The sequence below is a fragment of the Sylvia atricapilla genome, chromosome 1 (genome assembly GCF_009819655.1).
Source record: "Sylvia atricapilla isolate bSylAtr1 chromosome 1, bSylAtr1.pri, whole genome shotgun sequence".
NCBI classification, from domain to species: domain Eukaryota; kingdom Metazoa; phylum Chordata; class Aves; order Passeriformes; family Sylviidae; genus Sylvia; species Sylvia atricapilla.
In genome coordinates, this window is record NC_089140.1 from 43,321,987 (window position 1) to 43,348,246 (window position 26,260).

At 37.8% G+C, this 26,260-nt stretch overlaps 1 protein-coding gene across 1 annotated transcript in view; it reads right to left on the reverse strand.

The window, feature by feature from the left end:
• CPNE4 (copine 4) overlaps nucleotides 1-26,260 on the reverse strand; it is a 187,242-nt gene that overhangs the window by 20,157 nt on the left and 140,825 nt on the right. The window contains exons 9-12 of the mRNA XM_066320811.1: nucleotides 23,943-24,029; nucleotides 23,310-23,369; nucleotides 17,826-17,959; nucleotides 2,170-2,224 (exon numbers count right to left, since the gene is read on the reverse strand). Of these exons, the coding sequence (XP_066176908.1) occupies nucleotides 2,170-2,224; nucleotides 17,826-17,959; nucleotides 23,310-23,369; nucleotides 23,943-24,029 (336 nt within the window). The remainder of the gene's footprint in view (nucleotides 1-2,169; nucleotides 2,225-17,825; nucleotides 17,960-23,309; nucleotides 23,370-23,942; nucleotides 24,030-26,260) is intronic.

The following is a 26,260-nucleotide window of genomic DNA, read 5'->3' on the forward strand; positions in this document are numbered from 1 at the left end:
TTTATTTTAAGAAGCCAGATACTTTTATGGGCTGTGTAGAATATCACAGGGAAGGACTGAACAATAGCACAGATGACTGATAACTCCTCATGCACTTCCAGCTGGATGTGCCCATGACAGACAGCTGATTATTTGTCCCCATCTGTTGCACAGAAGAGTTAGTCCCTTGCAACGTTGATGTCTTCAAAGTCTTATTATGTCTTATTATGCTTGTGAGCTGATGTCACGTTGTTCTGTCTTTGCCACTTTCTGTCACAAGTTTCCACAGCAGAGATTAAAGATGTTGTTCTGGCCTTCACCTGCATCTCCATTTACCTTGGGACTTGTTTTATTTAGTCACACATATGTAATCCACAAGCAAGCAGCCCCATCTTCTGAAGTTTACCCTTACTTTTCCTGAACTTTTCAAAATCTGAAGGTCCTAAGTCACATTCATTTTTTTTGCTTTGAGAAGTTAGCAGCAGACAGACTGTTCAGAAGAACTCATGCTACAGGATAAGACTCTTCATTCATGCATGGACTACTAAGTTCAGTGCAAGTCCCTGAGTTTCTTAAGGGTATTTGCAAGCAAATTATCCAAACACTAATTCTGCCAAAGTAGAAAATCAATTTGTGTTGGTAATTGCAGGAATATCTGGTTACACAGACCCCTGAACTTACTTTCTGTCAAGACATCTGTTTTCCAGCTAGCACCTGAAATGTGCTCTCACAATCAGGTGAGAAGGATGATACTGGAGTCCAACAAAACTGGTATGTTGCCAATAGGCTCATGTGATCTGAAGCATCAGCGCTACCAGCTGATTATTTTGGCTGAGAAGAGCAGCTTTGTGCTGGGATTTTTATTATACTTCTGTCACTGGGAAACCACTGAAAGCACTTCAGCTGACACAGTAACACCTTCCTTCAAGCAGTCCTTACATAAGGATGGCTCTCTAGGACTAGAAAAGTTGTAAGTTTTCCCACATTCCACTGGTGGTCACCTTGCAGATAATGGAGCAACCAGGTCCTGACACACCACCTTAAACAGCAGTGATGCTTGTCAGCTGCTGCAGTTGGAACAAACATACAACAGACACAGATGTTCTCAGCTCATCATACCACATTAAAATGTGTATCAAAACTCTGGAAGCTGTCTCTTTGGAAAGCAATAACACTGGTGTTACCCTTGAGGAACAAAGCAAGGAAAAACACCTTGCCAGGCACAGACAAGCTTAGAAAGCAGTGTTGTTAAAACATACACTAACTTACCTTAGACATCTCTTTGCAAGAAATGTATCAAATTTGCTGCACATCACTACAGTTATTCTTCTGCAGGTATCAAACCTACAGGCTGTGAGGAACATACTGGTGCATTTTTTTTCATCTGCTGATTATGCCTTACAACACTGAATGCACACAATCCCTCTCAGAAATTCTTACCTGGCTACTGTTCACCTCCCTACCTTGGCCACAGCCCAGAGACACACAACCCAGAGCAGGGCACACAGGATACTGGATGAAGTCTGCATGATTAGATGGTTAATACTTCTTACCAGACAGTATCTGAGTTGCAGAGTACCCACTTAGATTCTGGTTACTTATCTATGCAGAATTACCTTTCTGCCCATTCAGCCTCTGTGAAACAAAGGATTTGAATTTCTATTTCTTTTTCCTTGGGCCTTTGTCTGTTGGATGCTCCTTCTTTTACTTCACTGTCTTCACTCCAACCCTACCAGATGGCATATTTATGCTCACAATTGCAGCATCACTGCAGATCACTCTTTTGTTGTTGTTGTTGTTTATTAATGCCTCTTCTCTCTAACACGGCTTTCTCTTCCTGGTATTGACCATGTCCACCATGACACAGAAATTTGCAACAGTGCAAAATTCTTCTCAAGTCTTTATTTTCAGGAAGATGTTTGAAAAGGGATTCAAAACATCATTTCTCCTCCTAGCATCCACTAGCAAAGCTTTGCCAATACCATAAAATATTTTGGGTGTCATCAAACAATTAAGTCTAGCCCTGCCTGATTTCTGGTTTCAGTGAGGGATCACTGGGTGAGAAAGCCAGATGGAAGAAAACAAGCAGAGGAGCTGTTCTCATTTGCAACTGCCCTGCCTTTTACCATTTCTCCCTTATTTTGTGCCTCATAACTCAAGGAAATCAGAAAATTACACTTAGGCACCTACTTTGTATTCTGGGGGTATTCTTGCTCCAAATCCAAAGGCTGGGAACATTTTGTCACTGGAAAAGAATGAAAAAAAAAGATCAGAGTACCCACAGAGAAATATTGTTAGAATAAACATTTATTCCTCTGTATGCATTCATGAGAAATGCAAAGCAACACAACAGCACAGAAATAGCTTTTAAGTCAAGTGATGGCAGACTGGAAGGGTACTGGATTGGAGAAGTAGGGTTGTGTGCTGAACAGATTGTGGGGGGGTGTTATGGAAGATTTTTCAGGTGAGCTCCTAGCATTTCTGTTAATACAGAAAGATATACCAATTAAAATCACTTGGAAAATACTGAGAGATCAGGATATCTTATACTTCCCCCACAAATGCAATAACAAATCTGTATTACCCACTCTTTTGCATTACCTGGTGGAAGCAAGAGAGTTTGTTGACTGAACAGCCTGTTCAGTCATTTGAACACATTTATTTCATATAAATATGGATGTGCTCCCCAGCTCAGAAAATGCATCTAGTGAAGATATGACTCAGATTAAAAGTGCTTATAAATTTGGGTTCTTACACTTGTCCAGTTGCTCAAAAGTGACTCCCTAAAATATCTGAAAGGGACAATTTCATGCTCTCAAACCTGCAGGTTCTGTAAAACTTTCCCCCCACGTCTTTAGTTGCTCCTCTAAAACATGAGATTATTTTTAAAAGGCATAGATTGATGGATAACCTGCCAAAATGCCTTGGCATGATTAGTTTACTTTCAGACACTACAGTGAGGTTATTCTACCCCAGTTAGATCTGCAACAGAAAAAAATACCTGATTCAGAGAACCTGGAAAATTCAAGGCTCTTAATACCCTTTCAGAAATGCAATAATGTCTCACACAGCCCACATGCTGTCAAGCTGCCTCTTCCCAGATGGCCAAGTGGAAAACAACAAACTGCAAGGAATATCTTGTCCCTGAGTCAGCAAAGCACTTGATCATGCACTTGAGGTTAACAATTCACTCAAACATATGCTTAATTCCAGACATATCCTAAAGTCTCACTGATGTCACTGAACTGTACTCCAGTCCTCTGATGAATCAGACTAGGTTTACCCTAGTCTACTTACAGGGTTTCATGGCCCTTGGAAAAGTTGAGTTCCAACTACCATGACTGGAACTTTTAAAAACTCCCAGGAGAGGCCAGCAGCTTCAATATTTTTGGTGTAGTTCAAGAGATAGCCACTCCAAGCATCAACTGAATAATTCACATCCCAGACATACTCCAAAAAGATTACAACACCCATTAAAGCTGCTCGGTTCTTTTGTCTGGCATAGGCTGTTAAAGGCTCTGTGATATTTCTGATACAACCTAAAGAAAAACTGAAAGAAAACAGAACTGTGTCCCCTCTGCTGCATAAATCTTGGGAGCACAGTTCTGTGTACCATATGTTACACCATGTGACAGTGGATCTTAGAAAGGAAGACTAACATCATTTGCATGGTAATGAAACATTTTTTTCCCAAGAGATGTCAGAAATGAAGTAGCTGCTGACATTCAATGCTAACTGCCTGCTGATAGCATTCTCTTTGATTGAACACTTCTGGAAGTGGGAAAGGCCTTACAAATGGATGCAGAGAAATCAGGCACACACTTTGAGGACAAGAAATGAGAAAACGTTAGAAAAGAATCCGAGAGAGGGAAAAAGAAAATCTTGTTATACATCAATGATTAAGCATTGCTGGATTAGAAAATCAAACTGTGGAGCTGCAGTTAATTGATTTGGGGCAAGAACAAAGAAGGCTTAAAAAAGAATTTTACTTAGAATTTTACTTAGGTAGAACATAAGTGTCTAAGTTCAATGTTGGCAGCAGTTATACAACTGGGAGATGCCTGAACCCATCCAGTGCCAGAACTCTACTGCAATGTTTCTGGAATGTAAACAAGTGTAGGAACACTTGTATCTACAGCTCCATCTTCTGCTCTGCAGCAATTCAGAGGCATCCATAAGTCATTCCTCCAGCAGCCTGGATCCTCCTTCTGGTGGCGAGACTCCCACATTCCCAGTCACACAGTGGCACAGCCTCCACTGTAATTCTACACTCAGAATACCTTACCTCCACAGTCAGGACACTTGTTTTTATGTTTAAACCTCCCACATCTCCTTTTTGAGTAAGTGCAACCATTACATAGTGAAAGAGTAAAGCAGGATCATGTGCCCCCTCAGGATGGGGCTCCATATGGCTGCTTTTTAGAGGGAAGTACATGAACTCTAGAGAGGAGGAGTGTCCTGGAATCTTCTCTGCTTAGTACTTTCTGTTGTCTCAGCCAGAATAGCTCCACAGTCTCATTAGACAGCTCACCAGAATCTAGTGATTTGATTCAAGCTGCTAGGACCAAGAAATTACCTCTCACATGCTATTGGAGCTTGATTTTTAAGGTAAAAGGGGAAGCTTTTGACACTCATGCATCCCTTGAGTAAAAAAGATCATGATGTTATTCTCTGACCACACCTCAAAAATTGCAGGTGATAGCTTTCACAATAAAAAAAATTAAATATATGGAATACTTTTCCTTTTATCACACAAAACAAAGTGTTTAGCTAATATAAAGGTCTCACTCTTTTCTAAGTGAGCAGTTGAATGGCTTAGTGGTGTTTTGTAATTTAACCCCTTGAGTCTTCCCATCTACCCCTCACTTTATCATATAAGAAACAAATCCAGCAGCTGAGCCTGCTGCCCTCATTCTGCTCATCCTGCACTACTGAGACACAGCAGGGGAAAAGTGACCCAGAAGGGCAGAAAAGAACTCTCCCACTTCCAGGACAATACTTCACGGCACAGAGGTGTGAGAGAGCTGCTCTAAAAGACCCAGGGCTATCATGGCAGCATGCAGAAGAAAGCAGAGCAGCTTCCCAGCTTCTGGAAGCTATGTCAAGGGTTAGGCTATCCAGGGACTTAAACTACAGTCAGAAAATGAAAAGAAGGTTTTCTCCTGCCTCAGGGATGAATCACATGCATCAGAGACTCCAGCCCTGTTTCCTAGCCTGGCATTTCAGTAGGAAAGGGATCTGCTCTAATGACTTTTCTTCCTTTGTAATTTAAACTCACTCAAAAGAAAAAAAGTGAGAACCAGTTTTCTTTTTCTTCCTAGTGCTTGCTCAGACATTTGGGTGTTGTTTATAGCAGGAAATAGGCCTCTGACCCTGGCTGAAGCAATGGGACATGGCCACAGACATGATCTGTGAGCACCCCCCTGATGATGCTCCTGCCAACCAGCGCTCCCAGAGACCTCCCAGGGACAGTGGTGGGTCCAGCTGTGCCTGGCACTGCTCCCAAATGCAGTTTGGGCATCACCAGTTTGTGCTGGGAGGAAGAAAGCTGAGACACAAGGACATGGGCAATGTCATATCCCTGGCCTCAGGCAACCTCAAGACCTTTGACTTGTTCTGTTTAAAGCTGGCCTGAGTGTCCTTGGTAGACAAAAGGAAACTGCCCACACTGTCCTGCTGGAGGCAGATCGATAGACAAAGGGAAAGGATGGGAGAGAAACATGCAACTGGAAAAACCAGCTGAAACTTGCAGAATCGAGAAAGAAAAAGAGGACTGTGACATGGCAGAATGTTTACAAAATCACTCCATCACGTCTACTTCACCTTTTATCTTTTCTTTATTTTACATAAGTTCCCTTGAAAATTTAAACGTGGTGTAACTTTTAAAAAGCTGAAGTACTTGACATGAAAATCAAAAAAGCGAAAGCATCAGAGTCTGAATTTTACACCTGGTTATTTAAGGACCATGAGTAGTCATGCAGGCATAGATGTATATGGCTTCTGGTACTTCTTCAATCATATATGCATATATTACTGAAAGATACCCAAGAGTGAGCAGATCTATGTTATACCCTGAAAGAAAAATCAGGGAGAGGATTCAGGTTCAGTGTTCATATTGATAAATGTAAATTAATGCACACAGAAATTAATTGTCAGGGCTCCACGACTGCAGTCTTCTGAACAGAAATACAATTGGTTAGAAAAAAGTTTGTCAGTAACCTCAACTATAACTTAACACATAGCAGAAAACAATATCTGAAAATATCCCCTATTGTCCTTTTGGGACATTGCTCAATTTTAAACACCCATCCTTCAAGCTATCTACTGGAAACAGAGCAAGAGCAATGACAAATCAAAAGACTAACAGGGGCAGAGAGAAGAGAGATTTCAGTGAGCTGTGCTGCACCTATAGAAAAAGAGATGAATAGAGGTAATATTACAGTTTTGTAAATTGGTAAAAGTGATATAGATAATTATCCTGTTTTCTATTTCACTAGGAAGCCTAGTGCTACTGGAAGGAAAGAAATATTCTTATTATAAAGAGTCAAAAATAAAGAACATTTCAAAATCTTGTCTCATTAACCACTGGTGCCCTCTGACATGTAGTATCATTGAAACCAGGATATTACATTTATTCTGAAAAGGATTTGCTATTCCTACTAATGAGATGGAGAAAACTCTTCCACTAGGTAAAATTAATTAGTCAGACATTAAAGACATTCTGCAACCTCATCAGAAGTCTCAGGGACAGACGATGCTTGAGATATTCAGCAGTGCAGCAAAACCTGCATTCAAGAAAGTTGCCAGGACTATGCTCTCTGAAAATCAGTTGCTTTTAAAGATCAAAATTTGGAATCTGGGTTCTTATGTAATTGTATAGAGAAAAAAAGGCCTAAGCCATTCTATATTAATTCTGAATTTATTAATTCTGAAAGATTATCTCCTAGCTAGCCACTTACACAACTTCTTTGGGACTAATTTTATTGGTTCCCATTAAAGCCCTTTGGTATGTATCTACAGCTGTGCTTAAGTTTATTCTCTGAATTCAATGCAGCATTTGTATGGATGCTACTTAACCGACCTTGGAGACCATCAGCACGAAAACCTGCTCACTTTGTGCTAGAATGACACAGTAGCACAAACAGTACTAATGATGCAGTGAATGGGGGGAAGGAAAAAACATGGAGTGAAGAGAGAGAAACACCAAGAGCTCACTTTAAGTCACAAATACCTGAGAATCTTAAATTTACAGCTTGCATGGAGAATAGCAGACTGGATATATATATATATATATATGGAGAATAGAATCCCTGGATATTAAGCTGTCACTTGTAATTCTGGTCTTAGGTCAGATCAGAACTACTAGGGAGATATTTTAAAAGTACTGGATGCAGCAAAATCAATTATTATGCCTTTCATTTTCAATTCCAGTCTTAAAGGAATAAACTGTGATCTGCTCTGCTTGACATACTTTTCCCCTGACAAAATCAGGTCGTTTTCCTCTGTTGGAAAGAAATTTCAAATTGACAAAATTAAAAAGGGAGGTGTGTGTTACACATGTAATTGTAAAAGGGGTGAATGTGAAGAGAGCATGCAGGAGGGGAAAAGGGCATGGAAAGAGGAAGAGGGAGAACAGAGAGGAAAACGTAAAGGAAAAGATAAAAGAGAAAACAGCATATGCCACAAACAAAATAGAGCTATCTCTAAACTCAATTAAAATTGTAATCTTTCATGTTCAGGGACTGAACTGGAAGACGACAAGCTGAATTGCTTCTTTTCTAAAGCATATGAATGAATCATGTTTTTGAGTATATTATTTAGTACTTATCTGAGAAGGGCTTGATGCCAGTAAATTCTGAATCATAACAGCTTACAGGGATTAACAGCAGTTCCAAAGAAAATACAGAAATCATTTGAAATATTTAAACATTTACAGCTCCCGCTTTGCAAGCAGAGCTAGGCAAATAAAGGACATGATCTAGCATGAGAGTTGGAACTACATGACCCTTAAGGTCCCTTGCAACCTAAGCCATTCTACAATTCTGTGATCAAATAAAACCATTTCAGTGGAAGGGACCAGAGCCCATCCATTTCACCACTTGTAGTCTTGCACAGCCACCTGTGCTCCTCCAGGATGTAGAGCCAGGCTGTGGTCCAGCTCTCAGCCTGCCCCAGTCAGAAAGACCACAAGCAGTAGCAGTGTTTTCACCCACTGACCTGTATTCTACCCTAAGGAACTGCTACTCTGTCACTACGTATTCACTGTGTGGTTATGTCTGGTTCAATACAACACATCCCTGGTTTTGGCCAGGTTACTGCGTGTTTCAGCAAACTTGCTCTATGCTTGCAAACTTGCTCTAACACAGCTTGGCATCCAGTCCATAATGCACAGTGTTTTCTAGTGGAGTAGCAAGGGTGATTATCATACATCTTGGTCACAAAAGAGATCTGGGAGCATGCAAATCAATGGCAAATCACTGCAACAGTACATCATCTGGGTTGTCACAGAGTTGCTATATCATTAGGTGCAAAATCCTTAAAATTCACTCACTATCTTTAATTACAGCTCTCAGGCACCTTAGGCTGGAATCTGCTGAATACTGAAAAATAGATACTGTCATGCAATTGTTTTTCAAAAATACAAAGCAATGCCTTCAACGTCTCACCCGAGGGAGAAACAGTTAATGAACCAGGAGAATACAAATTCCCTAAAGCCAATCACCAAAAGGCATCAATTCATGAAAAAACTAACAAAGCCAAATCCAGGTACAATGGATTTAAACTTTCCCTTGTTAACATTAAAATAATTGCAAAAGAAGCTCTGCAGGGTAAAAAATATCAGGTAAATTCAGAAATTCCTAGGCTGGGGAATAGACACAGAAAAAAAAAGTCATTAGAGCTTGAGGGAGGAGTAGGTTAAGCAAAAGGAAATGGCAGTGAGATCTATCACTTGCTAGAAGGATAGCCTAATAAAATAACATACTCAGGAATGTGAGACAAAATGTCAAGCTTCCCTGCAAGATAACAAACAAATTGCAATGACCTGATTTATGCCTACATGAATGACCCAATTCAGTAAAATGCATCTTGAAAAAGAGATGAGACTCTAAAACTGGGAATAAACCAGGAAAGGAGATGCTGCAAGAGGCTACAAAGTTGTCTTTAACTTCTCAAGTTAAGTCAGGTTTCAGACAGTCTTGTATTTTAAGGGATTGATGTATGCTTCTATACCCTCCAAAACCCTAACTGATATATAGTGGTTTGGCTTATCTGTGGGATTTTATATAGAGAACTGTACCACCACTGAAAAGGTAATTCTCACACAAACTGTAACCTCAGATGTCTAAAACTCGACATGTCTTGAAGGTGACACTTGCAGGCAGGAGGCTGAATTCCATTAGGTTGTGAAGAACCCCAAATTGAATGGTTAATGGCCCCTGCCTTCCTGAGCCATGAGCGTGGCTTACAGTGTGTACTGCACTGGGCAACCACAAGAACAAAAGCTTTGCCACCACATGTACCCATAATTCTGCCCTTTTTTACAAATCACATTGAAAAAGGTTGGTAAGAGATCTTCCTCTGCAACAATTTTATACCAGAAAATATCTGTCCATAAGGGGTGTGTTGGGAAGAGGGGATAACAGGACTGCATTGGCGCATACATATATATATATATACAAGGAGTTGCTGGGAGAGGAATTTCTCATCAAATGCTCTCGAGATACAAATGTACTTTCTAGGATGAGCAGGATTAAACCCTTATAGAAGTGATACAGTGACTTAATATGATCAAATGAGCTGTTGATGTAATTTTACCAAAACTGGAATGACATTAAGTCAAAATGAAGAACAGTAACAAAGTCAGTTAGAGGAATACCATAATTGAACTGTACTGATGACTACACATTGAGCTAGGCATCACTGAATATGCAGGAGGAAATGGGCTACTATCTTCTGTTCATCTGATAATTTGGAATCTCTGACCAAGGTCAATTTTACAATAATTTCGAGGTGATACTAAGATAGTAAATGCAACTTAATTCACAAGAATTGCCTAGTTTCAACTGAGACCAATTGGACACATAAACCTGTTAAGGTCAACTCGGGCATGGTGTTCATTTACCCCACAGATGGGTTTCCAAATGTGGATAATTTGCCTCTCAGCTGTACCCTAATATAATGGAGTGGATGACTAAACTACATATATCCTTAACAATGCAGGGAGGAAAGTCACACTTCCAAAATTGAGGAAATGATTGCATTAACTAATATGCACTAGATCAGTATCAAATGGCCTCAGTTAAAATGGCAACAGAAATTTCTCCTTTACTTATGCACATTTACTTATTATTCACACAGGTGTCTAGTTTCTACAGCAGTAGGTGGAATGCAAGTCTTGCAGGGCTTTATATGTCACATTGTTTTCTACAAAAAGGACTTTTGACAGAGAAATCCCTACAGTAGCAGTTTGCACACTTGTAGAAAAGTGCCAGGTACAGCACTGACCAATGCTCTTCAGAGATTTCATGCTGAGTTGAGAAATTGTAAAGACCACACAGAAAAGCCATGCAGAAGGTTCAGATTTTGAGGTTTCTACCAGCTGACAGAATGCAGCAGAGGTCTGAAAAGCATTTGGAGGAAACTGCAGCTAAGCAGTTTCTTAATAAAAGTAACTTCAAAGGGACTGCCTGTGCACTGGCATAGGAACTGAGTTCCTGGAGGGAAAGGCACAAAGAAGACACACAGATGAAAATCTGGCAAAGGAAAAGGCAGAGCTGTAAGGATTGATAGGATCTGCCCAGATAAAGGGCCTGCATAGAGGTGTGCAAGTGTGTGTGCTTGTCTTTAAATACATGCACACACACACACACACACGTCTGTATGTACATCTGCAAAAGAAGCCACTATGAAGTCATCTTCCCAATACAGTTGGTATATGAGACTAATTCTCCTGTACTCATTCTTGGGATAAAAAGTGGTGATTGTGGAAACTCTTGGTGATTGTAGAAACCCTTTTGTGGCAGCAGTCCACAAGTGACAGGTTCTGCAAGGTCAAATACTGAATATACGTTTGTATTCATTATGTAATTGTGCCAGGCTAGGTCCACAGCTGTTAAATCCAAGGATTTTTACTCCGGTTTGAAAATGAAAACTATAAGTGATTCCTTTTTGTCTGCGCAGTTCTAGACTTGGGTTATCCAAACACTTCAGAATATGTTTACTCATACCTGAGCGTGTTGACAAACATAAGCTACAATATTTTTCTGTAGAGTTTACTGTTTCTTTTTTTTTCTTTTATTGTATGTCTATGTAATTTTTGCCCTATTAAAGCATTAAATAAAAAGATCCATGTCTTTTCCCTGAAATTTTTAAACTTGTTTAGATATGCTAATCAGCTTTTGTGTTAAACAGCCTCCAGAAAGGTTGTTTCTGTAATTAAAGTGATAAAGAGACATGCTTAATAATTAAGCATATTTTCATTTATTGATCTGCATGAGCAGATAAAATTTTAACATCTACAGTTCTATGTAGGGAGTTAATGAAATATTTAATGTCACATACAGTGCCAGTAATTCTAGGCATCATTCTTTTGCCCCAGTTTCAATGAACTTCTAGTATACTACTATCACAATCAAAGCAAGTTTCTGTTTTTCTCTTTGTGTCTGGCAAAATTAATTCAAGGAATTTAAGACAGATCCTTCCAGTCGAGGTAACTTTCTGAGTTTTCATTCACAAACCCAGACAGAGCTTCAGGATGAAGTGACCTGTTCAGTGATTTTTGGGGATAAGGTTCTGATTACTAAAGCAAGGTGTAAATTCTGGGATCTCTCTCCACTTAAAGCCGTAATTGAAACCACAGTATTTAAGTATAGACTGATATTTGTATTTGGGACTAATTGCACTGATTTATATGCAACTTCCATAACGTACTGTATTACACATCCCTTGATCTCTTTCTCCTCACTAACTGCCCTCTGCTGGTATCTCAGGAAAAGTATTTCTGGGACAGTTGGAACGCCTCAGGCTTGTATTTTTTCACTTCTTAGATCTACACCAAAAGCAACATGCTGGGCTGAGAACTGTGGTCCTTTAATTTTTCCCTTTCATTTCTTTTTTCCTTCTAAATTTTGAAGTGTACTTTACAGGGATAGAAGTGCTTATATACAGTTTTCAATCATAGTGAACAGATTTGCTCAGGCTTAAAATAGGGAAAAGAAACCATAAAGAGAAATTTTTGCATTTACTCAGCAACTGCTGCAATTCATTGTTTGCAGAAGGTAATGATGCAACTCAGACTGACTTCAGGAGTTTCATGTCTTTTGTGGAAAGTGGCCTGGTTTCTAAATTTTCATTCTTAATTATTTTGTAGAGCTCAACACATAAATAAATTCTGCCCTTTGCAGGAAGAATGTACTCTTTGCTCATTAGTGGCCTCTGGGGAGGTTGCTAGTCAAGTATATTTTACAGAAGCAGTTTATTTGTTAACGTACGATCTCAGTGTGAATGTCACTTCCAAGGAGCTACATGAGGATTTAGAGTGAAGGAGACTATTTGCCTAAATGAAAAGAAAACATTAGTGTCAGGAAACAGAGTTTATCTTCCATGCGTTTCAAGGGCTCTTGAAATGAAGGAAAATGTGCAGTATCTTTAAGAGAGATAATAAACAGAGAGATTTAAGAGTGAATAAATAAACGGATGTAAAATAATTAAGAACTAAGATTATTTTGAAATAGATTTTGAATAAAATGAAGATCAATTCAACAGGATTTTACAAAATGATGTGGTCAAGTATATGGAATCATGCACTTAGTGCCTAGATAAGAATGGGGATGGCCCATCAAGAATGGAAGTTCCACAAATATCCAATGCAGTAAATGCTTTTGCATCTGATACTGCAGTAAAAGCATTTGATAAAGTACATCTAACCTTGTCTTTTTCAATGAATGAGTATTGATTTGACCACATGAAAACTGATTCTCCTACTTGTTTGTGAATCCTTTTTATTAATCCAATGAAGAACTCTGGGTGTAGAAATATAAAAGTAGGTGTGAAAAAAAAATTAAAAAATCAACCAGGTAAATGGGAGGCACAGGAGATTCGTGTGTGGGGCAAACAATTAAAAATAAAGTTCAAATTCAGTAAAACTCTTAATTCCATTTTAGTGCCATCTATACTTTGCATAATACCTCAGGATTTGTTTGAGACAGACTGAATTCAATGGGATTAGATAATAAGCTTTAGTGTCTTACTGATTCAGAACAGAAGTTTTAATGCTAAGATAAATATTTAATGTAATTTAATGAGATTCTTAATAAGCACATGCAAAAGAAAAACTACTAACTGCAGAAATCAGATTTCAAAGTGAGGAACAGATTTGCAAGACCTGCCATGGGCTTCACCCACAACAACATCATTAAAACCTGCAATAATATAAGATCCATTTAGGAAGTATTTCAGCCTTTAGCATTGTGTGCAAGTAAAACATTTATCCTTACAAACAAGCTGTTTACAGTCCCATTCTGGCCCATTTTTCCTTTGATAGAAACAGCAATCACTGCAGAATGAAAGATGAGCTCCACTCATGGCTACTTGCTTGTATTCCAGCACCAGTAAAACAAATCATTAAGATCAAAGCACCAGCCATTTTAATAAACTGTGTGCGCTGTTGTTATTGTGACTTATGGCTGTGCTCTGCACAGAGGGAAGATGTAAACAGCACAAAAGAGAAATAATTTTTTTTTACTGAATGTCTCTGTATTAACACTAAATATTGTACACACATAAGAACATTTAATACCTCTATGTTATGTGCATACTTTTATATTAATATACACATGAGTAGAACTCTAGTTTTACATACAAAGAGGTAGTTCAGGTCCTGACTTGCAGTCAGGACACGGCCAGACATTATGCTGGGACAAAAGGGGAAAGCAAATGTTCCCTGGTTCCCCAGTTTAGCCACAGGCTTCTCTGGCTTCCAAAATGGTGTTGTTGCATGCCAAGCAGAGTGCAGTTTTATGATATATATTGAAAAGCTGTGGGGAAGAGCTGCCATGCAGAACAAAACACAGTCAAAATTATTTAACTAAAGAGACTTTCATGGCTTTTATAAGATTATAGTCACAGATCCTTTATTTCAACTGTTGAAGGAGTTTGCCTTTCCTCATATCTGGGTATTCAACCAGCAAAGACATCATCCATCCACCCTTTGAAAACGGCATTCTCTTGAAGGGGTGTCCACCAGTTTCCAAAACAAATGGATGGCCAAAACCATGGTTCAGCCAGAGTTGTTGAAGGTTAGAAGCCCTAAGCCAGCACAGAGAGTTGGGTTTAACCCCATCTGCCTCAAGCAAACTTGCTAACTCATTGTGCAAAACATGTAGAGGGAATATACGCATATATAGTAGTGATCAACTGATTTTTCAGGATCCAGGCTGGTATTGCTGGTCATCAGAAATTATTTTATTTGACTTCTGATTCAGAGAACTCAATACAGAAATTACTGAGGTAAAAAAAAACCAAAAACATGAAATTATACAGAAATACATCTTTTAATATTAAGCACTTCAATGCCCAATGATTTTTCATCATTTTCACCTTTTTCTCTATGCTAAAAACAGTGGAGTAGACTTGTACAATTTCAAGGTAAAATTATGCCAATGATGTAACTTTTATTGTAAGAGAGAGCTTCTGAAAATATTTAAAGAGAAACAGGTATTTCTCACTTATTACTTCATGATGTTGTTTTTAAACATTCATGAGTCATTTATCTTAAAATAAATTCTTCTCCATGAAGTTGTCTGCTTATTTTTAAGTTTTTAATGTGTTTCTCCCTTTCCAGTACTTATAACTACATTTTATAACCTAATTCCTAAAAACTAATGAATGTTTCTCCTTCCTTTATGATCCACTGCTGCTGTTGCTTAGCCACTGGTAATATCACCTACATACTCTATCTTCTCTCTTATGAAAAACGTTGTTATGGCCTGAAACAATTCCACCATACAGATAAAGCATTAAGTATTTTGTGCAGGTGAATAGCTCTTCCATTTCCCTTATCATTATCAGATTGGCCTATTCCTACAGGACTGCAGCAATTCCACAATCAGGATAATAATCAGTGTCTCTCTCATTCTCTGAATATTGCTGATAAAAGAACAAATCTCACTCTTTCACGCTTAACTATGCAGAACGGCGCTACTCATTTAACTGTTTCAGGAATCTCTGAACCATATGGATAAAAGTGCTTTTGGATGAGCAGGGTTTATTCCACTGTATCTAGAGATGTAAGGCAACACGTTATTTGGAGCATTAATTGCTTGTAGATGCATTATATTAGGCTGATATGTACAGAAACCTAGATTATGAGATTTGGCTTGATTGATCAAACTAGCAAATGTTTATAAAACAAAATTTTGCATTTTGAATGTAGTCTCTCTATGTATTACTTGCCAATCCAATTCTTCCCAAAAAACAAGAAATTTGAATGTTTCTAATGAAAGAAGTATTTTAATTAATAACCATACAGGGTTTTTTTTTGTTGTTGTTGTTGTTTTGTATAATTTAAAAAAGCAGTCTGCTTATATAAGTAGCAAAACTGCTTAGAATTCTACAGCTCTGTTATTGGAATAAAAAACAAAGTATTGCAAACAACAGATTTTACTTTACTCATCTATTTTTTCATTTGATGCAAATACATTAATCCTGAGACCGAGTTAAAACCGCTCTATTTTTCTTGGTTTGGATTGAAATCAGTCAGTTTTACCTATCTGAGATAATTGATAGGTACAAACTATAAAACTTCAGGTAAGACCACTGCCACTGCGTGATCTTATATTCTAATCTGAGTAAACACATGCCCCCAAGCAAATGATGACTCTGGCTCTAAACAGCCCTTGGTTCAGCAAGTCTGTTTCTTTTTACCTCTGGCTTGTCTTAATCTGGAAACAGATGCCCTGCTCCATTATCTGAAGCACAACTGGACTCACTGGAGCAGTTATGTATCTGCGCCACATTTCAGATTTTTACTGAATTTGTATTTTTTTTAAAGAGTATATACAGAAGATTTTCTTTGTAGGTAATACTTGCTCAGACATACAAAGCCTGCAACTCAACACTAATAAGGTATATACATAACCTGTAGATCATTTTGCATTAATGTTTGTTCCTCCTAATTTATTTCCTCCTTTTGAAAAATTTTAAATTCTTTTCTGATTTACTGGATTTAAAATGTGCAAGTATAAAGAGAAGGTCCTCACTTGATATTTTGATCAGAAAGCACTGACCATGTTGAATCAACTTGTCCATGGGAATATATTCATAGTGTCACAACTTGAGAACATGTGCATGCCCAAAAGGTGACATCTTCACGGGAAAACAACTGGCTTTTGTTCAGCCCTAGTTCATAGCTCATAGACCCTCAATTGTGCCGATTAGCATCAATAGGCATTTTCTGCAGCACAATAGAACAGGATGATGCTGGTGATTTCATTTAAAAAATAACTGGCTATTTTTTTGCTACTGATTGAAATATACTTATTGAGAGAAAAATCCTGATTTGGAGTTAATATTTCCATATAGAATGGACTGTGTCACTTAACTCTTTAATTTTTTTAAAAAAATACAACTTAAGTGATAAGATCAAAAATTCTGTGTGCATAAACCAGCTCTTTTTACTCCTTTCCTTATTTTTTGAAGTTTATTAATACTCTGAATTATTGCTAGTAATTATTAAATTACTGCATAATCACTGGGAAATTCTCAGCTCAGTTACAATAAAATATTAATTTTCTCAGCCTCATTGACTAAATCTGACCATCAAATTCTTATAGATATAGATATAGTTATAGAACTCATATCAGAACAGTGTTTTTTGTCATTCTTTGAGAAGACATTTCATTACCATGCAAATGGAAGTGCCTCTGAGCAGGCTAGTTGGTATATGCTACATGTAACATGCAAACCATAGACTGAAGTCCCTCCACAATTTATAGAGAAAGTATAACTCAAATTTGACTGGAAATACCATTGTTTTCTTGAGATCTGGTATTTACGTAGGGCAAAGTGGTGGGTGGATATCTTTCATATGTGCGATTAGAAAGAACAGCTATGTAAGGGTACTGTGTCTCACCACCAGAGAAAGAACATTTAAAGGAAATGAACTTAGTAATTAAATTAATACTGGGCAATTAATTTGATAGAAGCAAGCAGTCTATTTGAGAGCAACAGAAGTACATAATGTAATCAAAGCATGTTTGGTCCAATTACTTGCATTTGTTTATTTATTTAAAGGCATGTTGTGTACACACACTACCTTTCAACATTTATTTTAGAAGAGAGTGCAATGTTCAGCAGGCCAGGAGAACACTGAAAAAAACCATGGGTTTACTTCTAAAAATAGGCATCATCAATAAGCAGTTTAGGCAACTACAAATTCAGTTTCAAAGACAATGTCTCAGGAACACTCTTCAGTAGAGTGGGACACAGACTCCCAACTGTATCAGACAGGATGCTGCCAGAATCTGCCAAACTGGCCCTAAATTGTTAATCTTGAACACATGAAAAATCCACTCTAACATGTAATTTTAACATGGAAACACAAACCTGAAACTTAACACACAAATCAGCCAAACAGGCAAGAACCGTGACTTTCTTTATCATGAAACTAATCTAAACCCAGTGTCACTCTCAAGAGAAGGTTCAGGCAGACTAATCTTTCTGACGTGCAGTCATTCCTTGTAAGTGCCTAAACACGGAGCCTCTGCAGCCAGCCACAGGCAGTCATTAATTTCACACTGTGAAAACACTTTCTAAAGACAACTCTGTAATCAAACTTGGCTATTTACCTGTCATAGTCTTGGCAAATCTCCCCAACAGCTACCAAAGCTTTCAGGTACTCATTGGGCTGATAGGGGTGGATGTAGTGCAGCGAGCAGCTGTTCCTAGGATCGCCGTTCGATGCAGTGAAATCTATAGCTACCTGGAAAAGAAAAGTCAATGTGTTGCAGAGCTCTTCTGAGCATAAATACAACTGCATCGACTATGTATCTTTACCAGAAATAATCTGCCACAGCAAAGAGACAGCAGCCTCACAGCAAAGGTCATTTTACAGTGTTCTTAATCAAATTGGAATCAGGATTGTACTGGTAAATATATGTAGAAGCAAATGACAGTTTATAAAATAGGAGATAATAAAGCTATAACGGAATAATTAGGTAAAAAATTACCTGTATTGCTAGTCTATGGGGGAAATTATGTTCTAATACAAATGAATCAAATTAAGTATCTCTAGGTTCTCATATTTAATTAAATTATTCCAGCTCAGGTGACATTCAGGACATAAAAGCTTTGCAGCAAAAATGTCCATAGAGAGTTACAAGTCCTACTAAAACTATAAATTACAACTCCAAATAGGGACATTTCTTAGCTATTTTAATCCTTACTGTAGCTGTAGTAGTATATATTGCTTGTCTGGTAATTTTTCTCTTCAAAACATCTAAGGATTGAATAATTAACTCTCCCAATTTCACAGTTGATAGCAAGCTTAAACATGAGCTGCAGGGTAAAAAGAAAGCTTGAATCCAGTAAAGATTTTGCTGTTTTTGAAAAACCTTAGAGAAGATTGTGGGAAGTATTAATGAATCATCTTAAAATTAATTTCTCCCTTTTAAAATACTCTTCATATTTCTCACTGAAGGTAGGCTCTGGCATGTATCTTCCTTCGTTCTGGATCAGAAAGTCCTCTGCTGAATTTGTGATGCTGCTTTATAGGAATTCCTAAAAGGAGCAACAAGAATCCCAAGGGTCCTACGAGGGAACAAAGCCATTTATAAAATGTCCTTGTGTCCAATAACCTATTCCTCTAAAAATCCCATTACACCTGATTATTCAATAGACAAATGCAGCAAGTTCAGATTTCAGTCTTACAGTGTAGCTGAAAGGTAAGAAAGGGTCTTGCTAAAGGCTGCAAAAAGAACTCTGAAGGCACAGCTTGCTTTTGCAAATGTTCAGCTTCCCCAGCTGCAGCCTCTGCTTGGCACAGGGAACAGTGCTTTATGCAGCTTCAAAATGAAAATGAAACATGACATTTTCATGCTTCCTTAAAAAAATTACACAGCCCTGCTGAAACTTATTTTTGTTGCTGAAACGTAAAAGGGAAATATCATACTAGGTCTACCCAACATGGCTTTACTCCACTGGTTGTGATTTTCCACCTCTATCTTTAGCTGAAGAAATTAGCCTCTAGCAGGCCTGGAAATCCCTGCTTTGCCTTGATCATCTATGAACCCCAGGCACCTCACCACATCTGGTCAGGGGAGAGATGAGATTTTTGGCTTGCAAATAAGAGTAATCTTTCACCTCTGCTTCCTACTCACTGTTCAGGCACCCAAGCACTGAGTTTGTTTTCCACATAGATATTTTTTAAAAAATGGTATCTGGATTTAACTTGAATAAATCAAAGGACAACCTTGAACCTCTCATGACTTCACTTGTAAGGGAACTGAGGAACACTACACATATTTAACTGAGGAAGGAAACAACATTAGTGGTTTGTGAAACTCAAGATAAATCCATGGATACTTGTACAGACTAGATCAGTTTGGGGAAAATTATCTTTTAAGGTAGGCATATTTTCTTAAAAATAAGCATATTTTCTCTGGTATTAATTCAACCTTAAATTGATTACAGAAGGCACAAAAATGCCACTGTAAGATAGAGAAACAAAGAGGATTCCTGGAAAATTGTTAAAAGCAGATGTTTTTAGTGATAATCTCAAAACACTAAAACACATTAACAAGACTTTAGTGACACATAAAACAGAGCTGGGCAAGTCTTCATTTGAAAGAAATCAAAGAATATGGAAATGAAATGAAATATGGAATGAAATCAAGAATATGGAGTAGGAATAAGGAGTGGGTTTCATAAGCTTGGAAAAAAGCCTGTGGCTAGTGTTTGGGAAAGTAAAAAAACCAACTTCCTGGAACAAGCTTCCTTTTGGAAATGGTCTTTGCAGTAGAGGTCTGCTGATAAGTAAAAAAATATCCTAATTTCCTATGATGAAGAATTTATGAATATTTGTACTTGGATGCAGTGTGCTTGAATTTCATCCAAATCTCTGTTTGACTCCCACTCCCTCCTCCCCACAGGGAGGACTTTTAAGAAAGATGACCACTGTAAATTGCCACGATTCCAAAACAACAATGAGCTCTGCTCCTTTAGCATTACCCAACAGGACCAACCAAGGTCTTGTGCAAATACTTTGGATAAAGATTTGTAAAAATAAGTTAATATATGACTGAAGGTATGTTAATATCACTGAGCTTATCTTTTGGGCAGTAAAATAGGAATCTTTTTATAGTGTGTACATTTGATTTTCATCAGTGTATCTTCAAATGTATCAGTTCCAGTGTAGCAGTCATCTTCCCTCAGCTAAATAAGAGCATAACAGGGTAACAACTGCACTCTGTACCAGCTTCTTATTTTTTTTTTTCTCCTCAGACTTGTAAAAGGGTGATTTTCACTACACTCCAAACATCCTACATAGCTGGGACCTCCTGCTAGATCTGTCAGCAACAAATCAGGCTGCCCAATACCGTGACCTGCCTGAGAGAGCATCTGTCCAATATATCTTTCTATTACCATTCCTTTTATGCATGTTACACATCCTTTCTGCTGTATTTCCTAAAGTGATGAAAATGTCTTTTGACTACAGACCCATTTGCACTGTCAACCTCTGAACATTTCTTCTGCAGCAGGGTACACTGTCTGATAAGAGATACAGTGTTGGCAATAAACTGGGCATAAAAATAGAGGGCTGGAATCAGCACTATTGATCTCTATAGATGAAAGCTTCTTAATAACTGGTTTTAAAGTGAAGGAAAAGTTTACTTTCATTTTTCAGAGACATTCTTTCTAACTACAAACCATGTTTCTACAATCAAGGTAAAAGGTATCCCAAGAACGCACAGCATGATGTTACCAAAGCTTCCATTAGTGCCTTAAATTAGCAGGCACATCATACTACAGCTTTTTGTTAACAAATGTGTGTGTGGCATCCCAGTTTCTCTCTCTCAGCAAGTGCTCTTCCAAATCATAATCGTATCATACTGCCTGTACACAGCATGAGCTCAACAGAAATGTCATTAATATTAGGACAACGACAACAACAATACACAAATCAGAAGAGTTTCAAACAATTCCAAATCCACTACAGTTAAAAAAAAAATGGAAATCTGGCAAAGTCCAAGGGACAATTCTCCTCTGTTTCAGTGGTCTGAATTAATCAGATTAGAACTATGTGAAGAGGAGATTATGTGATGCATGCCGAAAGTAAGGGAGAATGGAGTATCTTCCCAGTAGGCTGCATCCTTTTGTTTCTGTGACCACGGGAGAATTCATTTTGGAAAACAACACCACATCTCACAACCAGTCTGTGCTGAGGACTGCTGGAAGAAGAGTGAAGGAAAGTACATGGAGAGCCAGTTTATGACGATGTTTAGGTAGAGCCACTACGTTATGTATACAGACAGCTATAAGTACAGAGACGTCACAAGGGCTTACCCTGGCTCTGTGCAGGTTGAAAATTGATAGTGATGAGCTTACACAATACTATGGATTTACTTTTAAAGGCAACAGTAATTCAGGGATCTCTGTGGTTGACAGTATAATGAATCTTCCATTTCTTTTATGTCCTCAGTTCCCATCCATGAAGATGAGCTTGCTCAAGCCTTCTATTACCAATTGTTTTGTTTCATTTTAGTAAAATGAAATACAGGAAAATATAGTAGAAGCCACTCTGCACTTTAACCCATTTGCCCTACCACTTTTTAACTTGTGTTTCACAGTCTACTAATAGGAAATTGTGACAAGTAAATTAAAGGCAAGCAAATCGCCATAACCCTTCCTTGCACTAAGAAGACCCTCTTCCATTGGAAAACAGTTACAAAAAATCAGAGTTTGAAAAGCTGTAACTTAATATGTAAATCCCTAGATACTTTCTAATGGTGGCAGTGCTCTTGCTGCTGAGCTGGACTTGTGGGAAATGCCTATTTTCTGGTCTTTGCATGCGCCTAACCACATGCCCTAATTAGAAAAGGCTTTCAAATATAACATGAAGGCATTAATGTCTTTCTAAAAATGACCTTGAATACATTTGATAGTTGAGTTCTTCCAGTCATATTTTAGGGAGGAAATGTCAGAAAATATAAATTAAAGGGGTTTCCAGTGACTGCCAAGTTTCAGACTGGAAGGAGAAATGTGCATTGCTGGTACATGGGGATAAAAGAAGAATTAGCCAGGTAAGGCAGAGAGGTAATTACACAGTATGCTTTATATGAGAGAAGACAATTACAAAGATCGTTGTCCACTGCAGAAGGCATTTCCTTCAAAACCAAAACAGAGTCCTCAGTTCTGGGTGTTATCCAATGAATTTGGGATGACTATGGGCAAAGTCCATGTTTAACACTTCAAAAAGCTGACCTGTACACAAGAAGACAATCCACTGCTGTCTATAGCTACTGCTGGAAATTTCTAGTACAATAAAAAAACCTTTCCTTTTTTTGTCAAATCTTTTTTGGAAAATGAAGGCTTGTCTGGAAAATGTGAAATGGAACATGTCAGTAGCATCCAGTGTCTGATACTTTATATGTGGGAGAAGAAATAGGACAGGATGCTACAGGAAAAGAAAAGATCTTCAGAAGAATAATATTACTTTTGTGCATTAGATTTTAGCCCTTTAGCAGGCATAAATTAGAAGTCACATAAACCAGATTGGAACTGAGCCACAATCCATATTCCTATGCTATGGGAAAACCTGATACATCGTATTACATTATATTAAGTATATTAATTTTTAGATACATGATACATAAAAAGATCAAACCCACATATCATTAAATGTTTCTAAATTCATTAACTGGAAATATAAAAACCTGTACTTCTGTTTATGAAGAGCCCTGCAAATCCCTTTACATCCTATTCCTTGAACTGAATAGCTTCTGAGTACACTCTAAATTAGAACTGTGTCCCCCTGTAGCACCATCTTACTTAGTAGCTATGGCTGAGATATGAAACACCAGCATTTACCCCAGGCTGACAGAGAAAAGTGCCTGGCTGGATGTCTGTGTATGACGTTCAGTATGGCACCATTTCAGGGGAAACTAAGGGAGGACTCTTTCTGGAAAGGAAGACCAGCCCTTAATACATTTTGCAAGAAGAACTTAATAATTTACCAAGGAATGGCATGTAATAATCATTTCTCTGAAAGTAATGAATTGGTATCTAAGGGGATTCCCTTTCTTCAAAACAAGTTAGAGAAGTAAGACACTTACTGTAAACTGTATTTGGCAGCCTCCCATGATATAATCTAAGAAAGAATGCATCTTGTGTATCTGCGGACAAGAAAGCAAGACATTCAACTTAGCTGTGTACTGATAAAACATAAGAGAACTGCCTGAAAAAAAAATAAATTGGAAGGAGGAGAGGGATCAACTGAGAATAAGGTAAAGGAAGAATCATTAAATACAGTTTGAGACAGAAACAAAACTATAACGGGAAAAAAATATCAAAATTCTAAACCTACAGAAAGGAAAATTCACATAAAAAGTAGAACCAGCTTCTCAGTGGGAAGTGAGAGGAAATTCTGCTGTTTGTTTAGGAGGAACAAGAGCAATTTTGTAGAAATAATGGAAGCATTAAAAGTAATACACACAAACTTGACAAGTCTTTAGGTGTTAGAGTTAAGTATTGTCTTTTCCATTGCACAAGAGCAGGGATACGGCAAGACAAATGAAACAAGAGTTGAGGGCAGGCAACTTTTGAGATTCAAGTCCTTGCCTTTACTTTTTGTAGGGGATAGTTTCCATTGCTATTCTACAGGCAGTTCCACTTTGTTCCAAGCACCATTAAAATATATCACTGAGAGCTTAGTAAAGAAACAGTCAAAGAGCAAAACATATATTTACCTTGCACTGGTTAAGGATGACAATGCCTGAGTTCTTGTAGTTCTTCTTCTTTGCTTTGTACTTGGGGTTAATGCATTCCCATTGCACCTGTGAAAAAAAATAGCAATCACTCTCTGCAGGAAAATTTTATGTACAGATTGAATAATTAACAAAAACTGCACTGCCCAATTTCCACAGTTGACTAAATCATCACAAATAATGGTGCACAGAGAGGTAAAAAAAAACCAAAACAACCGTTAACTATGCAGAGAACAGTTAATAGAAACAGGCCCAGGGCAAACATCAGGTTTTGAACATATACATTGGATGTGGCAGTAAGAGAGACATCCAGATTCATTTGTTGTCATCTTCCAGTCTTGTAGTTTCAGGTGTTACATAAGCAAGATTGAGGATCTTTTGAGATCATTTAAGAGGACAAAAAAAGAAGGAACTTAGTACAAATGAAAATACCGGAGAGAACAACCTGATGCATTGTATTAAGTACAAAACTGTTGTCACAGTAACACTGAGTTTTGTATTAAACTCATGATTAGAAAAATTCTCATCAGCAATTATCTTGCTTTCTCCTTTAAGTCTGATAGCAAAATAAAAAGTAAGAAAATCAGTAAAATGTTCACAAAGATACAGATAACTAATAGTGCATTTAAAATTTATCCCTAAGAATAGATTAAAATCCCTTTTTTATTTTTTTCATAGTTTCATTTACAAATAGTCAATTTTACAGCAAAACAGTCCTACCTTGTTACTGAAATATATCTCCTTGTTCTCATCATAACAACTCACAGGTTCTTAATAATTTCCGGTTCAAATGTTCTGCCTTCCTCTGGTTTCAGGCAGAGTGATAATGCCAAGCTTTCAGATGCTCACCTCTAATGTTTATAGTATTATTCATGCCTTTTACTGCAGGAGTAAAATCTACATTGTACATGCAAATGTATATTGGGACTTGTATATACAGACTTATCTGTAATATGTTGTTAATGTGGTTAATAACATGACTATTTCCCTTCAGGGAGATGTTTTCAAGTGTGGAGACAAAACATGTGATGCTGGGTAACAGAAAGAAATACAATTCCAAAAGGAACTAGAATGATTCCTTTAATCTTAAAACACTTCGTCTACAGCAAGGTACATACGTGATATATCTTAGCAAAGTGTTTCTGCACCAAAAACTACTTTTACTTTATACTCAGCCCCAGAAATTTCATTGAGCTTCCAACCATTGTCTAACAGTAATTGTTGGGATGTCTCTGAAGTATTCCAGATTTAGAGATTTTGTCAAACATCAGAAAAAGAGAAGGCAAACCATATGGCTTTGGAGCAATATGAGACTATTTCTGCACAGGGGAGGAGGGGTATCTTCATCACAGTGAAAAGGTGACAGAGTGAAGAATAGGAAAAGACAAAAAAAAAAAAACCCTGTTCCAACTGCAGAAAGCACATCTGCTTGCTCTCCCAGCTAGCCTACAGCTCAGTTATTTGTCTTGTGAAACTAATTTTCCAACTGAAAAGACAGGCAGATACAGGCCCTCACGTTAAGGGGAAATCCCCCGTAAACACTTTCTCTCTACTCAGGAGAAGCAGTCAGGCTCAAGAAATAAAAGCCCTTCTCTCCCAGCAAAGAGAGTGCTCTGTAACACGACACTGGAGTGCAATAAGCTCATATTTGGGTCTGAAAGCAAGGCAAAAGCATTGCCCACTCTCATCTTGATAGGTTGCTGTCAGGCAAAACAGTTTAACACACAGTTGTCTCCACACTTACTCGAAGCACTCCCACAGAGCAATCATGCTGTCTGTATTTTATACATAAACTGTAAAATATCAAATAAAAAGGAGAAACAGGAGACAGGATTTGTGTTCCTCCCGTTGACACTGAAATACACTGGAGAAGTGCAGTAGCTTTCTCCCGAATGTCCAAGTGAACCTCCTTAATTTTAGTATCCTCCAACATGAATATTTTTTCAATGTGCATATTTAAACAAGGCCTGACCTATATGAAGCCATATACTATGCACATACACACAATCTTTCCTTAGTAAAAGGATTATTTAAGCCTGAAAAAAAAAATTTCCATGGTATTTGAACAGAAGAAGTTTACAATAAATAAAAGTGGCACAGAACATTACTTCAGGAGAGAAAAAAAATCTCAGGTTCCCTTTGCTAACTGTAAAATGCAGTTATGAATTTTCCCCTACTTTGCAAAGCATTTTGAGATGTAGGGATGACAACTCTCAGTAACTACCTAAAGCTCATTTAAATATTCTATGTGCAAGTTACTAATATTATTGGGTTATGTGGACAATAAAGCAAAGGAAAGA